Here is a 23,403-nt window from a genome sequence, read left to right as displayed (position 1 = left end):
GTCCAGTGCATGTTCTACTTTATTTTCTGGAACTGGAACCCACTAGATCTGCAAGCAATGGTGTCATTGAAAACCATATAACCTACTTTCCATGTGTTTTTGATGCATAAAAAACGCACTGGACTGCATGTGGTGTCAACTGGCCCTTAAGCAATTTGGCATATTTAAAGGCACTTCTCCTTGTTTTGTTTTTGGGGTTGTCCAAATTGGTGACATTGATATATGTCCCTCAGGGTGGGGCCCTGGGCCCCATACCCATTTTAAGGCCAATAACTGGAAGATAAGCCAGCCAAGTGGGGAGTAGCAAAAATAACAAGTCAGTTCCCATAGACTGCAATGGTATTTGTTGTATAACTTTTGCCCATGTTAGGTTCTTTGTTTGCACCCCTGGACCAGGGGGTGTTTGTCCAATCTGTAATTTTGTAGTGTTACCCTGAAAAATCTATATTTAAGATTTTTCATATCTCATACATATGATGTGGGTTAAATGAGAGTTCTTTGACCAAGAGTGAAAGTTCTAATATAATAACATTTATTAGGAAGCAGTTGAAAGTCTAGCTAATAATCCTGTTGCCCTTGCTTCTGGGACAGCCATCCCTGGTGATTCCAATTGGATACAGCATACAGTAATAGCCTGGGGACCAGCTTTCCTGGCTTTCTAAGATTATACTTTATTAATGTGGACAAAGCTAGAGAAAGAAAAACACAAGTACATTTAAGACATATGCATTCAAATGCATGCTTGTCTGGTAAGTCTGAGCAGTAAGGACCTTTGATTAGAATTGCCATAGATATACTGCGACATAATGAGACCCCTTTTCCCAGTGACATGTGTAACAATTTGAATGGTTACGCCCTTCATCCAGGTGTCTGATTTCCATCCCCCATCTTTCTTCCTCCATTGTCATATGCCTGCAAGTAACTCTGCCCCACCTTCTGTGGAATACCACGGTGTGTTTGTGTGTATGACCCTTCAAGTGTCCAGGGGGATCTTTTTGCCATCGCAACTCACCACTAACTCCTTTTACTGAAGCTGTGTTCAGTTCAACTTTGGCTGGTGCCAAACATTTGTGCATATAGCTCCGTTCTTGGCTACCGTGTGTAGCTACTGTATGAGTCCTGCCTTTAGCAGGCTACGGAAGAGGTCATCACTTTAGGAGTTCTCAGTGCAGATTAGGCAGTGTCTCCTACGCAGACAAAAATGACTTGATTTTAGAATACAGATAAGTGTGATGTCACCAGTCACTAGTGGCTTCAGGAACAATCAAACTAAATTACTCTTAAGTACAATTGTACTGTACTCCCTGCTATTTGCCAATCACTGTGAGTCTCACCAGTCCCAGTATATCTATATGATATTCACGCAATGCTCTTTGAACTTAGTTATGGCACAAAAAAGAAAACTGACCAACAAAAAAAAATTGATCAATGACCACATATGATGACTGCCCAATATTAGAACTGTAGAGAGGATTGTATGTCACATATACACAGAAAATAGTCACATGACTGTTGCTAAACCTTTGATGTTACTATTGTCACAGTAATAGCTACAATGGCCTAAATTCATTTAAAACAATTATCCAATGTCATAAGAGAAAAAGAAAAACTGTTGGAACTTGGCCCATCCCCAAACTGTTATAGGGAAGCTTTAATATTCTATATCAACATTTCTAACTGTTTTAAATGTTCTCCATATAATGTTCTCCCTACTCCCCTCTTTTTTTTTTTTTATTTCACCCTAGTGAAACCAAACTCAAGAATCACCAAAAAAATAGAGGTTATATAGGAAAGAAAGAAAAATAGTAAACATTAAAAGAAAAATGTTTAAAAAATAGAATAAAAATCTTTCTTCCCTTTTTTTTTTTTTTTTTTTGTTAAACAAAAAAAATAAGAATACAAATGAGAGAAAAAAAATTAAACAAATAAAAAAAAAAATATTGAATCTGTATTTTGTGAAACCAAAAAAAATTGAAACTGCCTCCAAACATTGTAGCTATACCAAGGCAACACCCTCTCTCAGTGGTGATTAACATATTAATTGACTCTCATTTGCAAGTCAAGCAGGCCACAAGCAGTTGTATTAGAGAGACCAGGACCTCTGTTTAATGAAACAGACCGCCTAAAAAAAAAACTGTTTTTAGAATTTAGTTAGGCCTGACTGTAATTAATTTGATTCAAGGCTTCTCCTTAAAACAAACATAAAACTGATGTTTTAAGGTCCTCTATGCTTCAAAGTACTTTGCCCAGTCTGGGTCCAATCATCCGTCATTGTGTATTTCTCCTAAAATACAAAGCTCAAAAACCGTTAATAACACCTCACTGTACCTCTCTGAGAGGTTCATAATGGACTAAACTAGTAGTGGATGATTGGAATAGACATCCAGTTGAGGCCATGAGTCCATCCACAGTAAGTACAGTCAAAAATGTACAGACACACCCACATATCTGTACTCTGACAAACAAAAAGTTATAGGAAAACATGGTGTGTTTGTAAGTACTTAAAGTCTAAGAAGACAACATGTAGACATAAAACCTTTACACATATTAACAGCACATGCGTCAATTTGGGAGGAAAAAAAAAAACAAAACCCAAGACTTACTGATACCCTAAGATGCCACAAGGTGCAAAGTAATGTGTTATGTAGTTTCCGAGTGTCAGAGTGAATGAAACTTCACTCTGAGCCACAGGAAAGGGAAAAAAAAACAAAATCCCTACAGTTTCTCTGAGCTATAGGGATCAAGATCTCGTATCTGTGCACAGGTTATTTATTCGCGAACACATTTCAATTTACAAGGTAATATTTTAAACTGGTACCAGTATTGAGCTCATTACAAACGAAAAAAAAAAAATAATAATAATAATCCTAAACAGTAGAAAGCATGCGCATTAATGTGATCAGCCTTAATAGTTGAGGAAGGGATGATTTTTCATATTTATTACTCCTAAGCCCTTCACCCCAGCGTGGCGAGTACACTTCAACGTCACGCCTCTTTGTTGTATATTGCTTCTGTTTAAATCTCTTTTCACCAGAATACAAACAAAACTTGGAAATATGTCCAAATAATCCACAGGTGTAGCACTTTACCTTTTTTAAAGTATTAAAGCGTTCCTTAACAACTGGTGTGGTTTTAGGCTGAGAATACTCAATGGCTAGAACCTGATTAACAACTTTTCCTGTCTTCATATAAGATCTAGGGGTACTTACAAAAGAGCTTTCACCTTTCAATAAGTTGTTGAAATTAACATTTTCTCCAGATGGAGATAACTTCTCGTTGCCTCTAGAAATACTCAAACTGGTTGCATTACAATCTATGGTATGTGTAGATTGCACACGCTGCCCTGGGCTGGAAGTTGCAGACAATTGTTTACAATTGTTTACATTTACTATCTGCAGCCTTCAGCCCCCGTGCCAGCTGCTCAACCTCTCCCTGCATGTTTTGGTTGTCTATTGTTGGCTGCTGGTGGCTAGCATTCATATCTGTCATAGAAACTCTTATGCCCTGTACACATGGTCGGATTTTCCGTCGGAAAATGTGTGATAGGACCTTGTTGTCGGAAATTCTGGGCTCCATCACACATTTTCTTGAGAGCTTGCTATAAAATTTTCCGACAACAAAATCCATTGTCGGAAATTCCTATCGTGTGTATACAAATCCGACGCACAAAGTGCCACGCATGCTCAGAATAAATTAAGAGACGAAAGCTATTGGCTACTGCCCCGTTTATAGTCCCGACGTAAGTGTTTTATGTCACCGCGTTCAGAACGATCGGATTTTCCGACAACTTTGTGTGACCGTGTGTATGCAAGACAAGTTTGAGCCAACATCCGTCGGAAAAAATCCATGGATTTTGTTGTCGGAATGTCTGATCAATATCCGACCGTGTGTACAGGGCATTAGAGTACTGATATTACTTTTGGCTATTTCTAGATCTTCCTTGAGAGATATGCTTTGCAACAATAATGGTCTGTAATTTTTAGCTAACCAAAAGGCCGCAAAATTTAGTGCAGTCTTACCCTCACGTTTGCTGTATTTTTTCTCTGCAAGTTTTACATTTACATACTCTTGTTCCTGGTGCCATGAGCTTTTAGATTCCTCCATTGCTCTTATTATTTCAGAGCTATTTTTAACTTTAGCAATCCTTGCCATCAATTTCTCCATGATATACAAGTTCAGTGATTATACAATAATACACCACTGAACAGACTTCTGACACACAAAGTCTAGTACTTAGAATATGCACCAGAGTGGAGACACAAACATTAAAATAACACTAGTATCTTCACCAAATAATGTCTATACCCAAAAACAAAGGTGCTGAGATCGGCACACAAGGAACAACAGGTAACCCTCTAGGTAAAACTAATAAATAATTGCGCTATTACAGGGATAAGTGATAGCTGCCAGCATGTAACAATGTGGTGCACAGTGCAAGGAAATATGTAAATACTAAACACATGCAGCGCTGAATAAATTATAGGAATGTGCGTTTACATCCTATATATATCGCATCATATATCGTGAAATAAATGACAGGATGATGTGTTCATATCCTATATAAAGTAACCGTTATAAGTGGTATTTAGTGGACTGAACTACAATCAGTGAACATTCACAAGTAACTAAAAAATCAAGAAAGTCCATTCACAAATAATTGGAAATAAAAAAGTCCATGGTAATTGAAGGTTCATGGGCATGTATGGTGCAGCATTTTAAAGTAGAGACTGGAGCCAAATACAGATAAAGATTTCAGCTCACACACAGATCTTCTTATATTCAAACTCAAAAATGTAAGTGGCAGAAATGAATATCCTTACCAGAGGGGATGGACACAGTCACCGTACGGTGGAGTGTCATACGAGCTTTTAGGGGTCAAACGATCCTAGGGGTATCAAACTGGAAAATCGTGGTGGTGGGTTCCATCCGGGGCAACTGTAGTTGTCAGATGATACGTGGATCCACAGCATATAGAGATGTCACTCTCAGAGGGAATAAGCTGTTAGAGAAAGCGGCTTACAACTCATGGGTGTCCCATTCATAAAAAAAGGAAAAAATCTCCACATAGGGCATGAATCCAATATAAAAAATGCTTTTATTTAAAAAGCTAGAGAAATCTTTAACACGCACTTGAATAGATAAAAAGTGATCACAAAACAAAGATAGAAATAAAATCACGTGGTAGCAGAACATCTGAAAGCTTTAGCAACCCAACATGTTTCGAACCATAGTCCTTCTACTGGGGTATATAGCTAGATGTCTGTACCACGCTCACATATATACACAATAAACCTGATAAGATAGCTAACAGCTGTGTATGCCACCGAGGGGCAGACATAACAGCCAATCAATAGCAACCTCTGTGTAAAGGACTGCATTGCTGACAGTCCAGAAACACAGATAAAGTTGTCCTCCAATTTCTACCCCTGAAGCGGGGTCATGTGATGGCGTCACTGCGCGTGACGTCATCACGCACCGGCCGCCACGCTCCGAGCCTCCATTTCAGTCAAGGAAGTGTGGATGTACAAAGCCAGGAGGTGATGTAACCATTCCCACACTGGCCATGGAGGGATGTCATTGCGCGTCAGTCCGAGGCGCTCCGATGCGCTCAACTTCCGGTGTCCCCGGAAGGAAGAAAAGAATGCTCTGGGTGGCAAGAGGAGGGCAATATATATAAATATGCATAATGAAAATTAAAATAGGAAAATTACTGGGAGGAGTTGTTATATTCCCTTTCCATATATATGTATCTTGAAGGAAAAATATATTCATGTATAAATAGATGTGATATTGGGTCAGTGTGACATAAACAAAAAATGAAAAGAAAAAAATGTGCACATTGAATGATGTTAAACTCCGATCAGCGACCATGTATACTATAGGGTCCTATAAGAAATGTATAATGACACACAAACATATGTAAGTAGCAGGGACTATTTAAGCTATTAGGTCTTATTTATAAATGCGTTTATGTCCCATTCCACGTTCAACCCATGGGGGGAGTAGCTTTTCAACTGGTAGATCCAAAACGTTTCAAGCTTAGATACCCCCCTGGTATGTGGACCCCCCCTCCATGATGGGATAAACTTATCTATAACTTGAAACTTAGAGCCCCTCGGACACTTGTTGTGAAACTCTAAGAAGTGTCGAGGGACACTGTGATTAGTGCGACCTTTCTTAATAGCAGTGATATGTTCATTTACTTGGGTACTGAATGATCTTATAGTACGACCCACGTATTGCATATTGCAGGGACATGTAATAAGGTACACAATGTAGCGAGTAGTACATGTAACAAAATGTCTAATCTGATAGATGGTGGAAGTAACGGCAGACTGAAAACATACATTACCACAAAGGTTGTGTATACATACACTGCATTTTTTGCAGGGATAATACCCTTTGGTTTCTGGAAAAAAGGATGGTTTTGTAGGCGCTTCAATAACGTGCGATTCCGTAAAGATGGAGCCCCTCTGAAAGTGACACCTGCCCTAGTGGGAAGCACCGAACGTAGAACAGGGTCATTTCTCAGGATGTTCCAGTGGCGATTCAGAAACCCTCTAGGTAGACAATAGAAAGGTAAACACAGCCGTGTTTACACCACTATCTGCTACACCCAATTCAGTTTAAAAGAAAAAACAAATCTACCACAAACTCAGATAATCAAATTTTTGGTGGGGTTTATCCTTAAAAAATGTTTTCAAGGTATAATACCGTATGCTAAATGCACCTTATACCCTATAATAATAATCTTTCTCAGATATTAGCTTCAGCATTCAGCAACAGGACTTCCACAATTTTGTACTTTAACTGACAACAATGAGAATATTACTGCTTGTAAATTCCCACAGCTAAAACAAACAAACTACTCTCTTGTAGCTATTTTCACTTTCCTACACACAAATATTATGCATTTAGTGGACACCCCATTTAAATTTAAAAAAAAATCTGTTGAACCTTTTCAACAAAACCAAGACCACCCTCAATCGGTCTCTTTCCAATGAAACACATGTACTCATCATACAGCACACTCAAACACTGGTTAGAGAGAGCAATGAAGATTGGTGAGCACAAAAGAAACATAAAAACAAAAGAAAATGTTCCCATCAAGTTAATTCCTCCCCATTACATTGACTGGTTATAATGGTACTTCATGAACTTTTCCAATTAAAATTACGGGATAAGCAAAACAAAATATGTGGTGTATCCTCCCTCCTTTTTAAAGTTCATCTAATACCCACTAAAACAAACATTTACCTATATTTTTCCCTAGATAAACTTGTTGTGACCTCCAACTTCCAGGACAAACTGATTCAGTTTAAATTCAATGTGCTTAATTTTGGACAGGGGGTGGCTTATTTTATGCTAGCTGCATTTGGGTTGGTCAGGGCATGCTCAGGGACTTTAATATTTTCCTGTGCCTTTTGGTGTGTGAAAAGCATTTGGGTTGGTCTGGGCATGCTCAGGGACTTTGTTTTTTTTTTTTGGTGCTTTTTGTGTGTGAACAGCACTTTTCTGGGCATGCTCATAGAGTGTGTTTTTTGGTTTAGTAATTTAAGGACATCCTTAACAGGTGTACCCACTTTGAAGTTCATTCTCTAGATTGGGTGAACTTGCATTTTGGGTGTTTCATGGATTGTGCATGTATTTTCAATTGCCTCATTAGCACACAAACCTATGTTATATAAAGCTTGCAGATAGCATTCTTTACGTTGCCCTGAAAAGAGGCAAGATTGTGTGCGAGGCCTGCTGGCAAGAGAGTACATTTGGGTGTCCTTATCAAGTTTGTAACATGTATTTTTTCTTTGTATTTTGTTTGTTATGTCTTTGCAAAACTTGTGTTTTTTTTACTTTGGTTTATTGTATTTTTTTGGGTGGGGGATATTTTCCCCTGAAATATTTTTGATGTTGTCAATGTGTGTCATTTGTTCACTTTGACTTAATTGTCTGTGCTGCATTTATTTAATAAATCTTTCTCAAGATGTTGTGACTAATCTTTAAATCCTTAATAGATGTCCATTTGTGGGCGCAGTCCTTTTAACTCCTGTTAATTTCCAATGCAAAATGGTCAGACATCAAAAACCATATTCTTTTAGTGTCTTAATAACATACATGTGTTTTTTTGCTTTCCTTGCTCTTTTCCAAGTCCTGTTTTGTTGACCAATACATTTTTATGCATTTTTTTTTGTTTTTTGTGTCTTTGTTATTTTTCATGCAACAGATTTACCAGCTGCAGCTTAACTAGGCTGATTGGCATGTCAGAATAAAAAGTGTGATTTTTCCGTTATTTTCCTGGTGTCTTCATGGTAGCATGGATTGTGCGTATGCTGCCATGGATAGCCACCAGGAAAGGAAAAAAACAAAGCAGTAAGTATTCAATTCTCCTTTTTTTTTTTTTTGCAGTGGTTCTCTGCCTTAGTTCTCAAGTACCCCCGACAGGACATGTTTTTTGAATTTATCTTATCTACAGTCAGGTCCATAAATATTGGGACATCGACACAATTCTAATCTTTTGGCTCTACACACCACCACAATGGATTTAAAATAAAACGAACAAGATGTGCTTTAACTGCAGACTTTTAGCTTTAATATTGAGGGTATTTACATCCATATCAGGTGAACGGTGTAGGAATTACAACAGTTTGTATATGTGCCTCTCACTTTTTAAGGGACCAAAAGTAATGGGACAGATTAACAATCATATATCAAACTTTCACTTTTTAATGCTTGGTTGCAAATCCTTTGCAGTCAATTACAGCCTGAAGTCTGGAACGCATAGATATCACCAGACGCTGGGTTTCATCCCCGGTGATGCTCTGCCAGGCCCCTACTGCAACTGTCTTCAGTTCCTGCTTGTTCTTGGGGCATTTTCCCTTCAGTTTTGTCTTCAGCAAGTGAAATGCATGCTCAATCGGATTCAGGTCAGGTGATTGACTTGGCCATTGCATAACATTCCACTTCTTTCCCTTAAAAAACTCTTCGGTTGCTTTCGCAGGGGTCATTGTACATCTGCACTGTGAAGCGCCGTCCAATAAGTTTTGAAGCATTTTGCTGAATATGAACAGATAATATTGCCCGAAACACTTCAGAATTCATCCTGCTGCTTTTGTCAGCAGTCACATCATCAATAAATACAAGAGAAGCAGTTCCATTGGCTGCCATACATGCCCATGCCATGACACTACCACCACCATGCTTCACTGATGAGGTGGTATGCTTTGGATCCTGAGCAGTTCCTTTCCTTCTCCATACTCTTCTCTTCCCATCACTCTGGCACAAGTTGATCTTGGTCTCATCTGTCCATAAAATGTTGTTCCAGAACTGTGAAGGCTTTTTTAGATGTTGTTTGGCAAACTCTAATCTGGCCTTCCTGTTTTTGAGGCTCACCAATGGTTTACATCTTGTGGTGAACCCTCTGTATTCACTCTCTTGATTGTTGACTTTGACACACATACACCTACCTCCTGGAGAGTGTTCCTGATCTGGCCAACTGTTGTGAAGAGTGTTTTCTTCACCAGGGAAAGAATTCTTCGGTTATCCACCACAGTTGTTTTTCATGGTCTTCCGGGTCTTTTGGTGTTGCTGAGCTCACTGGCGAGTTCTTTCTTTTTAAGGATGTTCCAAACAGTTGATTTGGCCACACCTAATGTTTTTGCTATCTCTCTGATGGGTTTGTTTTGTTTTTTCAGCCTAATGATGGCTTGCTTCACTGATAGTGACAGCTCTTTGGATCTCATATTGAGAGTTGACAGCAACAGATTCCAAATGCAAACAGCACACTTGAAATGAACTCTGGACCTTTTATCTGCTCCTTGTAAATTGGATCATGAGGGAATAACACACACCTGGGCATGGAACAGCTGAGCAGCCAATTGTCCCATTACTTTGGGTCCCTTAAAAAGTGGGAGGCACATATACAAACTGTTGTAATTCCTACACCGATTTGGATGTATATACCCTCAAATTAAAGCTGAAAGTCTGCAATTAAAGCACATCTTGTCCATTTCATTTCAAATCCATTGTGGTGGTGTATAGAGCCAAAAAGATTAGAATTGTGCCGATGTCCTAATATTTATGGACCTGACTGTAAAATAGCTGTCAAATACTAAGCCACTGACTGATTTAAAGCACCTGTGCAAGATGAAGGAAAACCTGCAAACATGGCCTGTTGGGGGTACTTGAGGACAGGGTTGAGAACCAGTGATTTAGAGCACTGAGCTAAAATCTAGCTCAAGACAATCCTATTCTAATTGTGGGCATTTGAGGGAAGCCAAGTGAGTGTTAGAACCCCTGCTTGTCTTTTTTAGGTTGGGCTTTGTGTCCCTTTTCTTAAAATTGGCTTCACTTCCTGTCACATAGCCAAACAGGAAGTGAGGGTAAAATCCTACCAATGTCTTTCCTTGGAGACACACAAGTCAATCTAACTAGTGTCCCCATTAAGCAAATTGCACTGTAGCACTTTGTTGTGTACACCCCAAATGATTAGGTATTTTTGTGTTTAGGAAAGGCAAATCCACTCTGCAATACAAGTGTAGTTGTGGAAAATCTGAGGTGAAGCACTGGTGATTTGAACATCTAATCATGTAGAAGCAAAGATGGTGTTTTTTTTTTATTTTTTCCTTGCATGTCCTCCTCGGATCTCCAGCAATTGCACTTCCAAGTGTACTTGTAGTGCAAAGTGGATTTGCCTTTAGGAAATAAACCCCAAAATCCAATATACCTAATAATTTGGGGTGTACACAGCAAAATGCTTGAGTGCAATTTACTTAATGGGGAAACTATTTAGATTGTCTTGTGTGTCGCTAAGGAAAGACATTGGTAGGGTTCTACCCTCACTTCCTGTTTGGCTATGTGACAGGAAGTAAATAAATTTGAAGGAGAAAGTGGCAAAATTTGAGAGGTGTCTTCACCCTATTAGGGGGGCAGACAGCCCCAAAAACTGACAAGACTTCTAATACCTCTGCACTCTATCCCCAATCGAAAATAAGAAAGGCGTTCATTTAGTTTAAATTTACAAAGACACATTCCTAAGTTCAACTGTGATGCATGTCAATGGCCCATTTAGACCTTGTTTAATAGAAAACACCAGTTGCCTTTCACTAGAACATTTTGTTAGTCCAGTCCTGGAAATCTGCATCTGCTTTACTATTAATTTCCATAAAAATTGAGTACCTGCAGCTAGATGCACGACCGCTGTGTATGTGAGATGCGCAATAGCTTTGTGCATATGCACGAGTCCTGTGTGCACGTATCTGGTTTCTGGAAGTGGTGGCAAGCACACAGGAATGACATCACGCCCCTACAGGAAGTTGCTTGTACTGCTGCTAATTTCTTCCCACCACCATGCCCCGCTCACAGTTCTCTGAGGGAGAGATGATCCTTATTTGCAAATTAAGAAAATTATTTATTTTTTTAATATGGGGTGGTATTTGTGTGGGTCCCTAACATACATTCATACATATGAGGGCCAATTTAGGCAGGATCCGATTTACCTACCAGCATGTTTTTAGATTGTGGGAGGAAACTGGAGCACCTGGAGGAAACCCTCGCAGGCATAGGGAGAACATGCAAACTCCAGGCAGATGGTGTCACGGGCGGGATTCAAACCAGCGACCCTTTTTGCTGCCAGGTAAACGTGCTAACCACTAGACCACTGTGCTGCACAAATATGCATCTACATTCCAAATTTGGCACTTAAGATGGTCATGCACTATGCAATCTGATTGGCCAATCTCTGTACAACTCCATATTTCGGCAAAATAGGTAATAGGAAGACGCACTTGAACAATTAATTCAAATTATAGGAGTTAAAACAGGCTCTTGCACTAAATCATTTTTTTTAAGATATAACTGATTGCAGTGTATGGTCACCTTTAAAGATCAAGATCTAAAAAAAATAATTTATTGGGTTTAGAAACACCTTTCTGTTCTTTGTAATGTATTGAAATATTTGTGGAAAAATAGGGAAAAAAAAGATATATTAGAAGTAATAAGAATGGGCTTAGCATCAAAAGGGTTAATTAAGTGAGAACACCTACTAATTGCCTAACAAGACACATCCAATGAGATGGGCGTGCGCTATTATCAATGAGAAAACCAGTTACCCTGGCACCAGTTGCCGTTTACATATTTATTACCGTTTTGCGCTTCAAAGTGCGCCGGTTCGCACATTAGATTAATGACTTTACTGGCGCACCAATTAAGGTATGAACCGGCGCAACGCACTGTTCTTAGTAAATCAGCCCCACAGTCTTTGATTTCAGAAATTTCTTTACAGTTCGAATTCAAAAGGAATTTGATATAAAATTAAATTAGAATTTCGGAAATTTGGACGAATTTCATTTTGTTATTTGGAGCATTCAGTAAACTTTGTTTATACTGTAATTTGGATATATCCGAATCTATAAAATAACGAAAAATGTGTCAGAATATTAATTCGGAACAAAACTAACTGCACATGCCTAATAAAGGGCAAATCTTCCAGTGGAGACACTTGTTCCTATGACAAATGTCTAAGAAGGTCATCCTCTCACAAAAACATAACTTTCAATACCGAAAATGCAACATAACACAAAATTAATATGTATTATAACCATGAAAAGTAACCCCTGACACTTAACTCCTAACCTAGATGTGTTTTTGTTCTTTGTCTGTGGCCCATGTTGGTGAGACTTCCCATCATTTCCTGTACTAACAGGAAGTGAGGGTGAAATTCTCGGGGGCACACAAAACCTGAGAAAAGGTCACTCTTCCATACCCTATCCAGAATTAAAAAAATAATTTCACTGGAGTTGGGCTTTCATGGTGTAAAAGATTCAGGCTCGGTTCACACTGCTGCGATAACCCGTGCAAATCCAGCACGTGTTCCCACATCACATGTCACCCGCAAGCAGTTCACACTTCCCTATGCGAATTGCTGCGGGTGTCAATAGAAAGTTAATGACACCCCCAGATCGGTTCGCATATCGCAGTGCAAACTGGCAAATAGGACAAGAATCGGATCACAGGGGTGTGAACACCCCTGCGATCCGATTCTGGTGCGGACCAAAAAAAAAAGGGTCCTGCACATCTTTAGTCCGAATGCGATGCAAATTCAGCCATACATTGCACAGACATCGCATTTGATTTGCACAGCAGTGCGGTATGAATCACATGCGATGACAGAGAGCGCACCAGTGTGAACCCAGCCTTAAAGACCTATTATTCTAATTTGCAAATAAACATCTTTTTCACAACCAAAACCAAAGCTCTGTTTTGAAGTTTTGCTCACTCATTGCGATCTATATACAGATTTCCCTTTCTTTTTAAATTCATTATAATGGTTACCATTGTTTTTCCTCTAAGGAGTCCCATATGGAGAGAATATACTAATTTCACCAGCCTGTGTAAAATGGACATTGATTATTAACCAGTGGCACAATGAGAGAGCATACCTGATCTGGGGAGTTGGACCTATAGGCAATAATGTAACAGGTCATTATACTCAGGTATGTGTCATTCCTTCTGTGTTATGCCATGAAAAGTGTGTAATAAAGTGTAAGTCCAAGAAAACAACTAAACACATGTATATAGTGTACATGTATTTATTGCTTAACCTGTGAAAGAATTAATCATTTGGATAGTCATTCTTGAAATACACATAATTTGTCAGATGCGTTATGATATGGCATTTCTGCTCCTGCTCCTTCCTCAATGGACACGGGTAATTGTCACGTACCTTATCGGAGTCTGAAGTGACGAGGTCGGCCTCCCTTGTATCTCCAACCTGGGTCCCGCTGAGAGTGGGAACAGAAGGACCCCAAGGAAAGGAGGAACACGAGTGCCTGCAGAAGTAACCCAGGAAGCTTGAGGCAGATGATGCGACTTTAGGTATGCAGGAAGTCGCAGCAGGTCGCAGAAGCCGAGATGCAGCAACTTGACAGGCAGCTTGGAGCCAAACGGGAGACAAGAGCGGAGTCACAGGAATAGCCGGGTTCGGAAGCAGGCGGACAGCAAGGAACCAAATCATCAAGCGGGGGCAGAGTCAAATAGGAAGCCGAAATCAGGAACCAGTGACTCAGGATTAGGGAGAGTCCAGAAGCAAAGTCAGGGGAGCCAAGGTTCAGCAACGGATATCAAGCAGGCAAGCAACACAGGATACAGATACAGGAACAGCTAAAGATCAGTCAGCATCTGTTACAGTCAGTGTGTCCTTTAAATAGGCTGTCTGGTGCCAAAGGGCCGCGCGGACGCGGTCCCGCGGGTGCGCCCATTCCTTTGCGCACGCGCATTGGCACGTCTGCGATCCGAAGAGGTCTTCCCGAACGCATGCGTGTGTGAAGGGTCCTTTACGAACGTATGTGCGCGCAAGTGAACCCGGAACGCAACAGTTCTCTTACATTGCCCCCTCCTTACGGGCAGCCTCCGGATGCCCCTCCGGGGCTTCTTCTCTGGATGGTGCTGAAAAAATGTTCATACTTTTTGTGGGGCATGTACGTTAGAAGCTGGTTCCCAAGAATTGTCTTCAGGGCCATAGCCCTTCCATTTAATCAGAAACTGTGTTAGGCCATTCCTGGTTCTGCAGTCGAGAACGGCTTCTACCTCAAACTCTTCACTGCCCTCAACGAGCAGTGGAGGGGGGTTTTCTGGATCCCGGTTAGAAAAGGGATTGGGTACTGATGTTTTCAACAAAGAAATATGAAAAACAGGGTGAATTTTGAGATTCTTTGGTAGGATCATAGGCGTGCGCACAGGGTGTGCCAGGTGTGCCTGGGCACACCCTAATCACGCTGTGCTGCACAGATTCCCCCTGCTGCTTGGCTGCAGAAGAAGGGACTAGGGAATCCCTGTCTTAAAAGTGAGACATCAGGGGTCTGTTTAGACCTCTGATATCTCACCAAAGCCCCCCAATGGAGCTCCTAAAAAATTGTATATAAAAAATAATAATAATATATTATTAAATAAAATTGTAAAAAAGTTATGATAATAAAAAGAAACTACTGACATCAATCTCTTCCCTACTGACACCGTCCACTGCTCTACTGAGATATATATGTATATATATATATATATATATATATATATATATATATATATACACACACACACATGCTCACGTGTGTTTGAGCTTTGGGTGCACACCCTAATGCCATGGTCTACGCACACCTATGGGTAGGATAAGTTCAAAGGCCACAGAGTTGATCCTCCTCTTTACAGCAAAGGGCCCCAGGTATTTTGGACCAAGTTTCTTGGAGGGACACTTAAGTTTCAAATTAGCAGTGGATAGCCAAACCTTGTCTCCTGGTTTCAGATTCAAGTTACCCCTCCTTTTCCTGTCAAAAAATCTTTTGTTATTAGCCTGAGCCTTAGAGATGGTGTCCTGAAGCACTTTATTGTTGGAGATGAACCAACTCAGTCTGTCTTGGACAGCAGGCACAACAGAATCCACGGGTAATTCAGGCAAAAAGGAAGGGTGGTATCCATAATTGGCGAAAAAGGGTGTTTGCTTGGTAGCAGAGTGGATGGAATTGTTGTATGCAAATTCCGCTAGCGGAAGCAGAGGTGACCAATCGTCCTGTGAAAAAGAGGAGAAGCAACGCAAATATTGCTCCAACATTTGGTTGGTTCTCTCCGTCTGTCCATTAGTTTGAGGATGGTAAGCAGAGGACAGACGGAGCTCGATGTTCAAGACTTCACAGAGAGATCTCCAGAATCTGGACGTGAACTGTACCCCTCGATCAGAAGTGATATTGTCGGGAATACCATGTAGTCTCACTATCTCTCGGATGAACGTGGAAGCAGTCTCAGCGGCAGACGGGGTTCCTTGCATGGGTAAAAAGTGTGCCATCTTAGTCAAGCGATCAACCACGACAAATATGGTGGTAAAGTCTTCAGACGGGGGGAGTTCAACTATGAAATCCATGGATATCACGCTCCATGGTTTCTTAGGCACAGGAAGACATTCTAATAGGCCCCAAGTCTTGGCTCGGTCAGTCTTATTGCATTAACAAGTCACACAGGATTTGATGTATCTTTTACAATCTTGAATCAAGTCTGGCCACCAGAAATAACGGGAAATTAGGTCGATACTCTTGTGAATTCCAAAATGGCCTGCCAAAGGATGATCGTGGCAACGCTTCAGGACAGAAACCCTGAACTGCTCCGGGACAAAGACCTGCTCCTTATGGTAATAAAGCCCATCCTTTAGTTGAAGAGACAAGTCTTGGGAAGGGGGGTGCTCCAACAACTCAGCTCTTATTTGGGACGTCAGGTTGGTTTGGAGAAGAAGAAAGTTTTTAGCAGGTAAAATGGTGTCTGCTTCGGAAGGATAAACAGGATCATGGAACATGCGCGACAGCGCGTCTGGTTACCCATTCTTAGAACCAGGACGGAAGGTTATGTGGAATGTGAAGCGGGAGAAGAACAATGCCCATCTTGCCTGCCGAGGTCTGAGTCGTTTAGCTGTTCTCAAATACTCGAGATTCTTGTGGTCGGTGAAAATGAGTATAGGGTGCAAGGCTCCTTCTAACAGGTAGTGCCACTCCTCGAGGGCAGCTTTAATGGCCAACAGTTCCCGGTCCCCTACATCATAATTCTTCTCAGAGGGATTCAATTTCTTGGAGAAGAATGCCACAGGATGGAGTAGGGATTTGGGCCCCTGTCGCTGCGATAATATGGCTCCCACTGCGATCTCAGAGGCGTCCACCTCCAGAATATAGGGCAAGGAAGGGTCAGGATGCTTTAAGATGGGAGCTGAGGTGAACAAGGCTTTCAACTGCTCAAAAGATGTTTGTGCTTCAGTACTCCAATGGAAGGGAACATGCTGTTTGTTCAAAAGGGTGATAGCAGAAATAATACCAGAAAAGTTCTTAATAAATTTCCTATAGAAATTAGCAAATCCCACAAACCTTTCTACCGCCTTTCGGTCTGTGGGAGCTGGCCATTCCAAAACAGCAGCGACTTTCTGGGGATCCATGGAGATCCCATCAGCGGAGATGACAAGTCCCAGGAACTGAATTGTGTGTTTTTCAAAATCGCACTTTTCAGCCTTGGCATAGAGATGGTGTTCACGAAGTTTACTCAAAACCTTCTTCACATGGGTACGGTGAACCTCGACTGAGTCAGAAAAGATAAGAATATCATCGAGATAGACAATGATAAACAGGTCAAGAAAGTCCCGAAAAACATCATTTACCAGATGCTGAAAGGTGGCTGGGGCGTTACAGAGACCGAAGGGCATAACTAGGTATTCAAAATGCCCAAAGCGTGACCTGAAGGCAGTCTTCCATTCATCCCCCTTTCTGATTCGCACCAAATTGTAGGCACCTCTCAGATCTAGTTTGGAAAAGACTCGTGCTCCGCGCAGTCTCTGAAATAACTCGGGAATTAAGGGAAGTGGGTACCGGTTCTTGATAGTTATTTTGTTTAGATCACGATAGTCAATGCAAGGCCTCAGGGAGTGATCTTTTATCTCCACAAAAAAGATACCAGCTCCTGCTGGAGAGGAAGAGGTCCGAATAAAACCTTTTTCTAGACTCTCATCAATGTATTTGCGTAAGGCCTCTAGTTCAGGTTCCGAGAGTGGGTAAATACGGCCGAAGGGAATTTCTGCCCCTGGTAGAAGTTCAATGGGACAATCGTAAGTCCAGTGGGGAGGTAAGCTCTCTGCACTCTTTTTATTAAATACGTCCAAGAATTCATGATAGACTGTGGGTACTAACTTCATAGTTTCAGGGTCCGAGTGGATGCTGAGGAGAGGGGCAGGATTAACAAACTCTTTCAGGTAACAATGTCTCTGACAATAATTAGAGGAAAAGGAGATATCTCCGGTAAGCCAGTCAATATGAGGGTTAGTGCAGAAATTGCTCAACAGATGTCCATAACAGGTGAGGCCTCCCTTTCAAACTCCATTGCTGGCTGACTGATACTGTCACGTACCTTATCGGAGTCTGAAGTGACGAGGTCGGCCTCCCTTGTATCTCCAACCCGGGTCCCGCTGAGAGTGGGAACAGAAGGACCCCAAGGAAAGGAGGAACACGAGAGCCTGCAGAAGTAACCCAGGAAGCTTGAGGCAGATGATGCGACTTTAGGTATGCAGGAAGTCGCAGCAGATCGCAGAAGCCGAGATGCAGCAACTTGACAGGCAGCTTGGAGCCAAACGGGAGACAAGAGCGGAGTCACAGGAATAGCTGGGTTCGGAAGCAGGCGGACAGCAAGGTACCAAATCATCAAGCGGGAGCAGAGTCAAATAGAAAGCCAAAATCAGGAACCAGTGAATCAGGATTAGGGAGAGTCCAGTAGCAAAGTCAGGGAAGCCAAGGTTCAGCAACGGATATCAAGCAGGCAAGCAACACAGGATACAGATACAGGAACAGTTGAAGATCAGTCAGCATCTGTTACAGTCAGTGTGTCCTTTAAATAGGCTGTCTGGTGCAAAAGGGCCGCGCGGACGCGGTCCCGCGGGCGCGCCCATTCCTTTGCGCATGTGCATTGGCACATCTGCGATCCGAAGAGGTCTTCCCGAACACATGCGTGCATGAAGGGTCCTTTACGAACGTATGTGCGCACGAATGAACCCGGAACGCAACAGTTCTCTTACAGTAATAATGCTGATTCTCTGTTCAATGAACAAGAGGGAGGCGGCAGGGCTGGACTGGGACAAAAATTTGGCCCTGGACTTCACCCAGACTGGCCCACTTTGACAGGTCTCTCCCATGCCGGCTTGCCACCCAAGCCCCCCCCCCCCCACTAGCTATTAGCCGTTCTACATTATTTCTCTTATAGGCAGTATCAGTGGGGAAGCTAGACATTATTTCACCTGAGGCAAAGAATCAGTTTGGCGCCCCCCCCCCCCCCCAATGGAACAAGATTAGGCAGGAAAGTGAGGCCGCCCTCCTTCCAGATCGTATGATGAGCTTCTAAGTGTTGACTCCTGAGCATCATGTCTGTATTCAGGCGCGCTGCATAACTAGCCAGGGAGAGGAGGTGAGCACTGCGGGGGGGGGGGGGGACAGAGGACTGGAGGGAGGCAGCGTCCACTGTCACTGAAATCGGCCCACTGAGCCATCGGCCCACCGGGAAACTCCCTGTAGTCCCAATGGCCAGTACAGGCCTGGGAGGCGGAGAGGGGTGACGTGCACTGCTGACCCAAGAAGGTGAATTGTCTAATCAAGAACAATATGTGTCACCTTCCTGGCTATTCAATGTGGAAAATGTGAGTAAGGGCTTGTGTTGATAGACTTTGAGCTGTTGATAGCTTGCTTGTCAATTTAACACACTTCTAAAGATCATTAACAATTAATTAAAACATGCATCCAACCCGCACCTGACCTCCATCTGTGCTGCATTCAACCTCTTCAAGCTGCTTTTGTATTCTCCTAGACTTGTATACAGAGAAAAGGAGTTTTAAATCTCCCCTGTGCAATTTTTTTTCACATGCAAATAACACTTACCCACTCACATTTTGGTCAAAGAAATTTAGAACTAACTGCAATAGAACACCTCCTCAACAAAACGAGTGAGCCTAACCACACCACTTCTATTCTTCATGAGCTGCTGAGAGGGAGGACCCTACTTTGCTTCCAAATGGGAAGGTCTTTTAGGGAGATAATTTTCCAGGAGAAATGAAGAAAATCCTTTATACTCGCCAATACATTTTCAATGTCCTCTTTTCTCCAACAGACAAATTGCAAAATCTTATCAAAAGATCCGTCTTGACCCTAAAAAGCATTTTTTTACAGCCTCTGACCAATGCTGGAGATGCATCAAAGCTGTAAGTGCCCCCCACATTTGGTGCAGGTGGGGCCACATTAGGCCTTTTTGGTCAAAGGGTTTTGAAATTTATGAAAAGATATGCATCTCTGATATCCCTCCCTTTCCTGAAATTGATCTATCCATTATCTTGGTTTCTATCTCCAAAACTGGAAAAAAGTCATTTGAGGATGGTCCAACAGTATCATAGGCAGCGCTGTATTTTGGCCTAGGCCGGCACTTTGGGGGGGGCGGCAAAAAAGCCGCCCCCCCCGCACAAAAAGCCTCCTCATGAGTCCATGGTACCATCAAACAGTCAGCAATTGTCATTGTGCAGCCAGTGTGCTGTTTTCCTCCTGGGTCTCTATGGTGTCTGGAGCGCAGACTGATGCTAAGGGTCAGTGGGAATTTGTTCTTTACACTGTGTTGCAGTATAGTCACTTTGCATTCTCAGCAAAAGTAAATTCTTTATGTCTCAGACAGTGGGTTTATTGGAGAGGTGCATGTAAGAGATCCAAAACAAGTTTTTTTTTAAGTCTGCTTTTATAAAAAGTGAATTTTCTGTATAATGTAATGACTTTTTTCCCTACTAATCATATAGACTTTCATGCATTAGTTATGAAAAAGTGAATGAGCTCATAAGATGACAAATACCCCAAAACATTTTTATTTTACAAAAGTGAAGGACTGCAAGTGTCAGCATGAACCACTCAGAGCTAAGGACATGACCCCCCCAACTAGTGAAGGACTACAAGTTCAAGCATTAACTCCTGAGATCTAAGAATGTGACCCCCTTAGATCTCAGGGCCCAGGGTTCATTCATGCTTGGACCGCATAGCCACCAGAGACACCACACAGCCACTAGAGAAGCCATATAGCCACCAGAGATACCGCACAGCCACTTGAGAAGGAAGGGGTGGGACAAATTTAGATAGGGGATTGCCCGATTTTAGTCTTGCCGAGGGCAGCACAAAACCTAAATACACCACTAATCATAAGTCTATTGCTGATACATCCTGTAAACACAGCCCTGATTCATGGACCCTCTGCATCAACTCTAGGTATGGAGTCCAACTGAATTTCTGCCCTGGAGTGTTAGGTCCAGCAGCAACATCAACTCATGTGGGACATCCAACAACAAAGTTGATTTATTCTTTCAAAACAAACACATCTTTGCACACTGGTACTGACTAGTATTCCAGTGCTGTTCTTCTGCAGCAGTTTTTCTTCCTCACGCAGCTAACGTGACCCCAAATTCTGACGGAGAGGGGCAGGGGAGGGGCAAACACGGATGTTGTGCAGGGCGCCTGACATCTTCCTTATCAACTGATTACATTATTGGTTGTTAGGACGCAGAGGGCTTGAAGGTTGTAATAGTAGACAATGAAAACCTGCGGCTTTGTGTAACTGAAAGGCAGACTTGATCCACCCACTTTCTTGTATACAATGTTTGGGCAATTTTTAGGTGATTTGCCAAGGTACCCCTGAAGAAACCTGAATTCACCCCAGGGTGCCTGTGCACCCTGGATGTAAAAGGCTGCCATAATCCTTCTAAAAATTATGTAAAAAGGGTTAACAATTCACTTAATTATATAGTTGTTTTGTTGGCATCCCTGGGAGCTTACCTTAAATGGTGGACCCAGGAATCAACAGAGGTCTAAAACGCAAAACGGAAAACGATCTGCCTCTGTAGTGTCCAGTAGCTGCTCACTATAATGGAAAATGATGCAGTGGACACAACAGATGTACTCACCCCACAAAGTAAGTTGCTTTATAATATTTCACACCTCACACTTAGGTTTTATATATCCTTTTGGAACTGGCAGCCATATTGAGTAATACCTGCCAAAAAAGTGTCCCACACCGCAAGTTAACTAAGAAATCTGGCAGGCCCATCAATGAGGTATCTGCCTTGATATAGATTATTGTAAACTTTATGACAAGAGGTCATAAAACATTCAAATCATAGTTACTATCATAAATAGACACTGGCAATCATACATTATTCCACCACTGGCTTGAACCAGTGTCTCTATAACAGTCAACAGTTCCTAAAACTCTTAGATAACAGCCATAACAGATGTTGAGGTCCTACCACCAGGAAAACCCCATTCACACTCATCTGATTCCATAAGTAACTCCAATATATGACATTTGTACAACTTATTGTTTATAATGAGTTATAAAATTGTTGTGATCTGAAGGAAAGGGGTGCACTGATATCCTACATATTGCAGGAGGCTGATACCAAATCAAATTCAGGTACACTTTCTACAATGAAAAATACATTTACCAATCTAATAATAAATATGGAGGGAGCAGCATTGCTTGGTATATTTTTTTTCTGCTTGGAATTCAGCTTTAACACACCTAGAATACACTTATGCCCCGTACACACGATCGGATTTTCCGACGGAAAATGTGTGATAGGACCTTGTTGTCGGAAATTCCGACCGTGTGTAGGCTCCATCACACATTTTCCATAGGATTTTCCGACACACAAGTTTGAGAGCAGGCTATAAAATTTTCCGACAACAAAATCCGTTGTCGGAAATTCCGATCGTGTGTACACAAATCCGACGGACAAAGTGCCACGCATGCTCAGAATAAATAAAGAGATGAAAGCTATTGGCCACTGCCCCGTTTATAGTCCCGACGTAGGTGTTTTACATCACCGCGTTTTAGAACGATCGGATTTTCCGACAACTTTGTGTGACGGTGTGTATGCAAGACAAGTTTGAGCCAACATCCGTCGGAAAAAATCCTAAGATTTTGTTGTCGGAATGTCCGAACAAAGTCCGAGCGTGTGTACGGGGCATTACTGTACTTGAGTGAATCAGTTTAAAAAGACAAGCAAATTTGGGAATTGCTATTTTTTTCACATTATTTGTAAGCAGATGTGTCTACTTTGCAGTGAATAATTAAGGGTCACATGGATTTATACATTCTCTTTACATCAGATGAATTTACATTCCACTATTCATCACAATCAAAAAGCGAGGGCTCTGTCATTCTCCTGATTTGATAATTGCCTTTTTCTTTCACAGTTGGTGACATATCGTACATCTGAAGTGGGCTGTGCTGTGAATAAATGTAATGTAAATGGAACATACCATGTTTTTTTCGTCTGTCAGTATTACCCTGCGTGAGTATTACCTCTAAATGCTATTTAACTAAACTGTATCTGAACACCACAAACTGAAAACGCTATTTAATTAATTTTTAACATTCAAAGCAAACTCACCCATCCATCCATGTCTCCATGCTTTATTTGGTTAAGAAATCACTTTGATAAACATCCCCTAGCATTTCTAGCCATGGCCCCCCTGATTCGGTTCGCAGCAGAACATGCGAACAGGCAAAAAATTTGTTCAAACACGTGAACACCATTAAAGTCTATGGGACACAAACATGAAAAATCAAAAGTTCTAATTTTAAAGGCTTATATGCAAGTTATTGTCTTAAAAAGTGTTTGGGGTCCTGGGTCCTGCCCCAGGGGACATGTATCAATGCAAAAAAAGATTTAAAAATGGCCTTTTTTTCGGGAGCAGTGATTTTTATAATGCTTAAAGTGAAACAATAAAAGTGTAATATTCCTTTAAATTTCGTACCTGGGGGGTGTCTATAGTATGCTTGTAAAGTCGCGCATGTTTCCCGTGTTTAGAACAGTCCGAG

General features: G+C 41.5%; 1 protein-coding gene across 3 annotated transcripts in view; it reads left to right on the top strand.

Annotated features, from left to right (window-relative positions):
• Positions 1-23,403, top strand: part of LOC141139235 (cysteine-rich venom protein-like) — a 300,818-nt gene that overhangs the window by 158,025 nt on the left and 119,390 nt on the right. For all 3 annotated transcript variants that reach the window (XM_073625169.1, XM_073625171.1, XM_073625170.1), the window contains 2 exons: positions 13,345-13,487; positions 22,776-22,873. In XM_073625169.1, coding sequence (XP_073481270.1) covers positions 13,345-13,487; positions 22,776-22,873 — 241 coding nt within the window. The remainder of the gene's footprint in view (positions 1-13,344; positions 13,488-22,775; positions 22,874-23,403) is intronic.

The sequence above is a fragment of the Aquarana catesbeiana genome, linkage group LG04, assembly GCF_042186555.1.
Source record: "Aquarana catesbeiana isolate 2022-GZ linkage group LG04, ASM4218655v1, whole genome shotgun sequence".
Classification (NCBI taxonomy): Eukaryota; Metazoa; Chordata; class Amphibia; order Anura; family Ranidae; genus Aquarana; species Aquarana catesbeiana.
The sequence above is the reverse complement of the archived record's forward strand: the minus strand, read 5'-3'. Positions and strand labels throughout refer to the sequence as shown.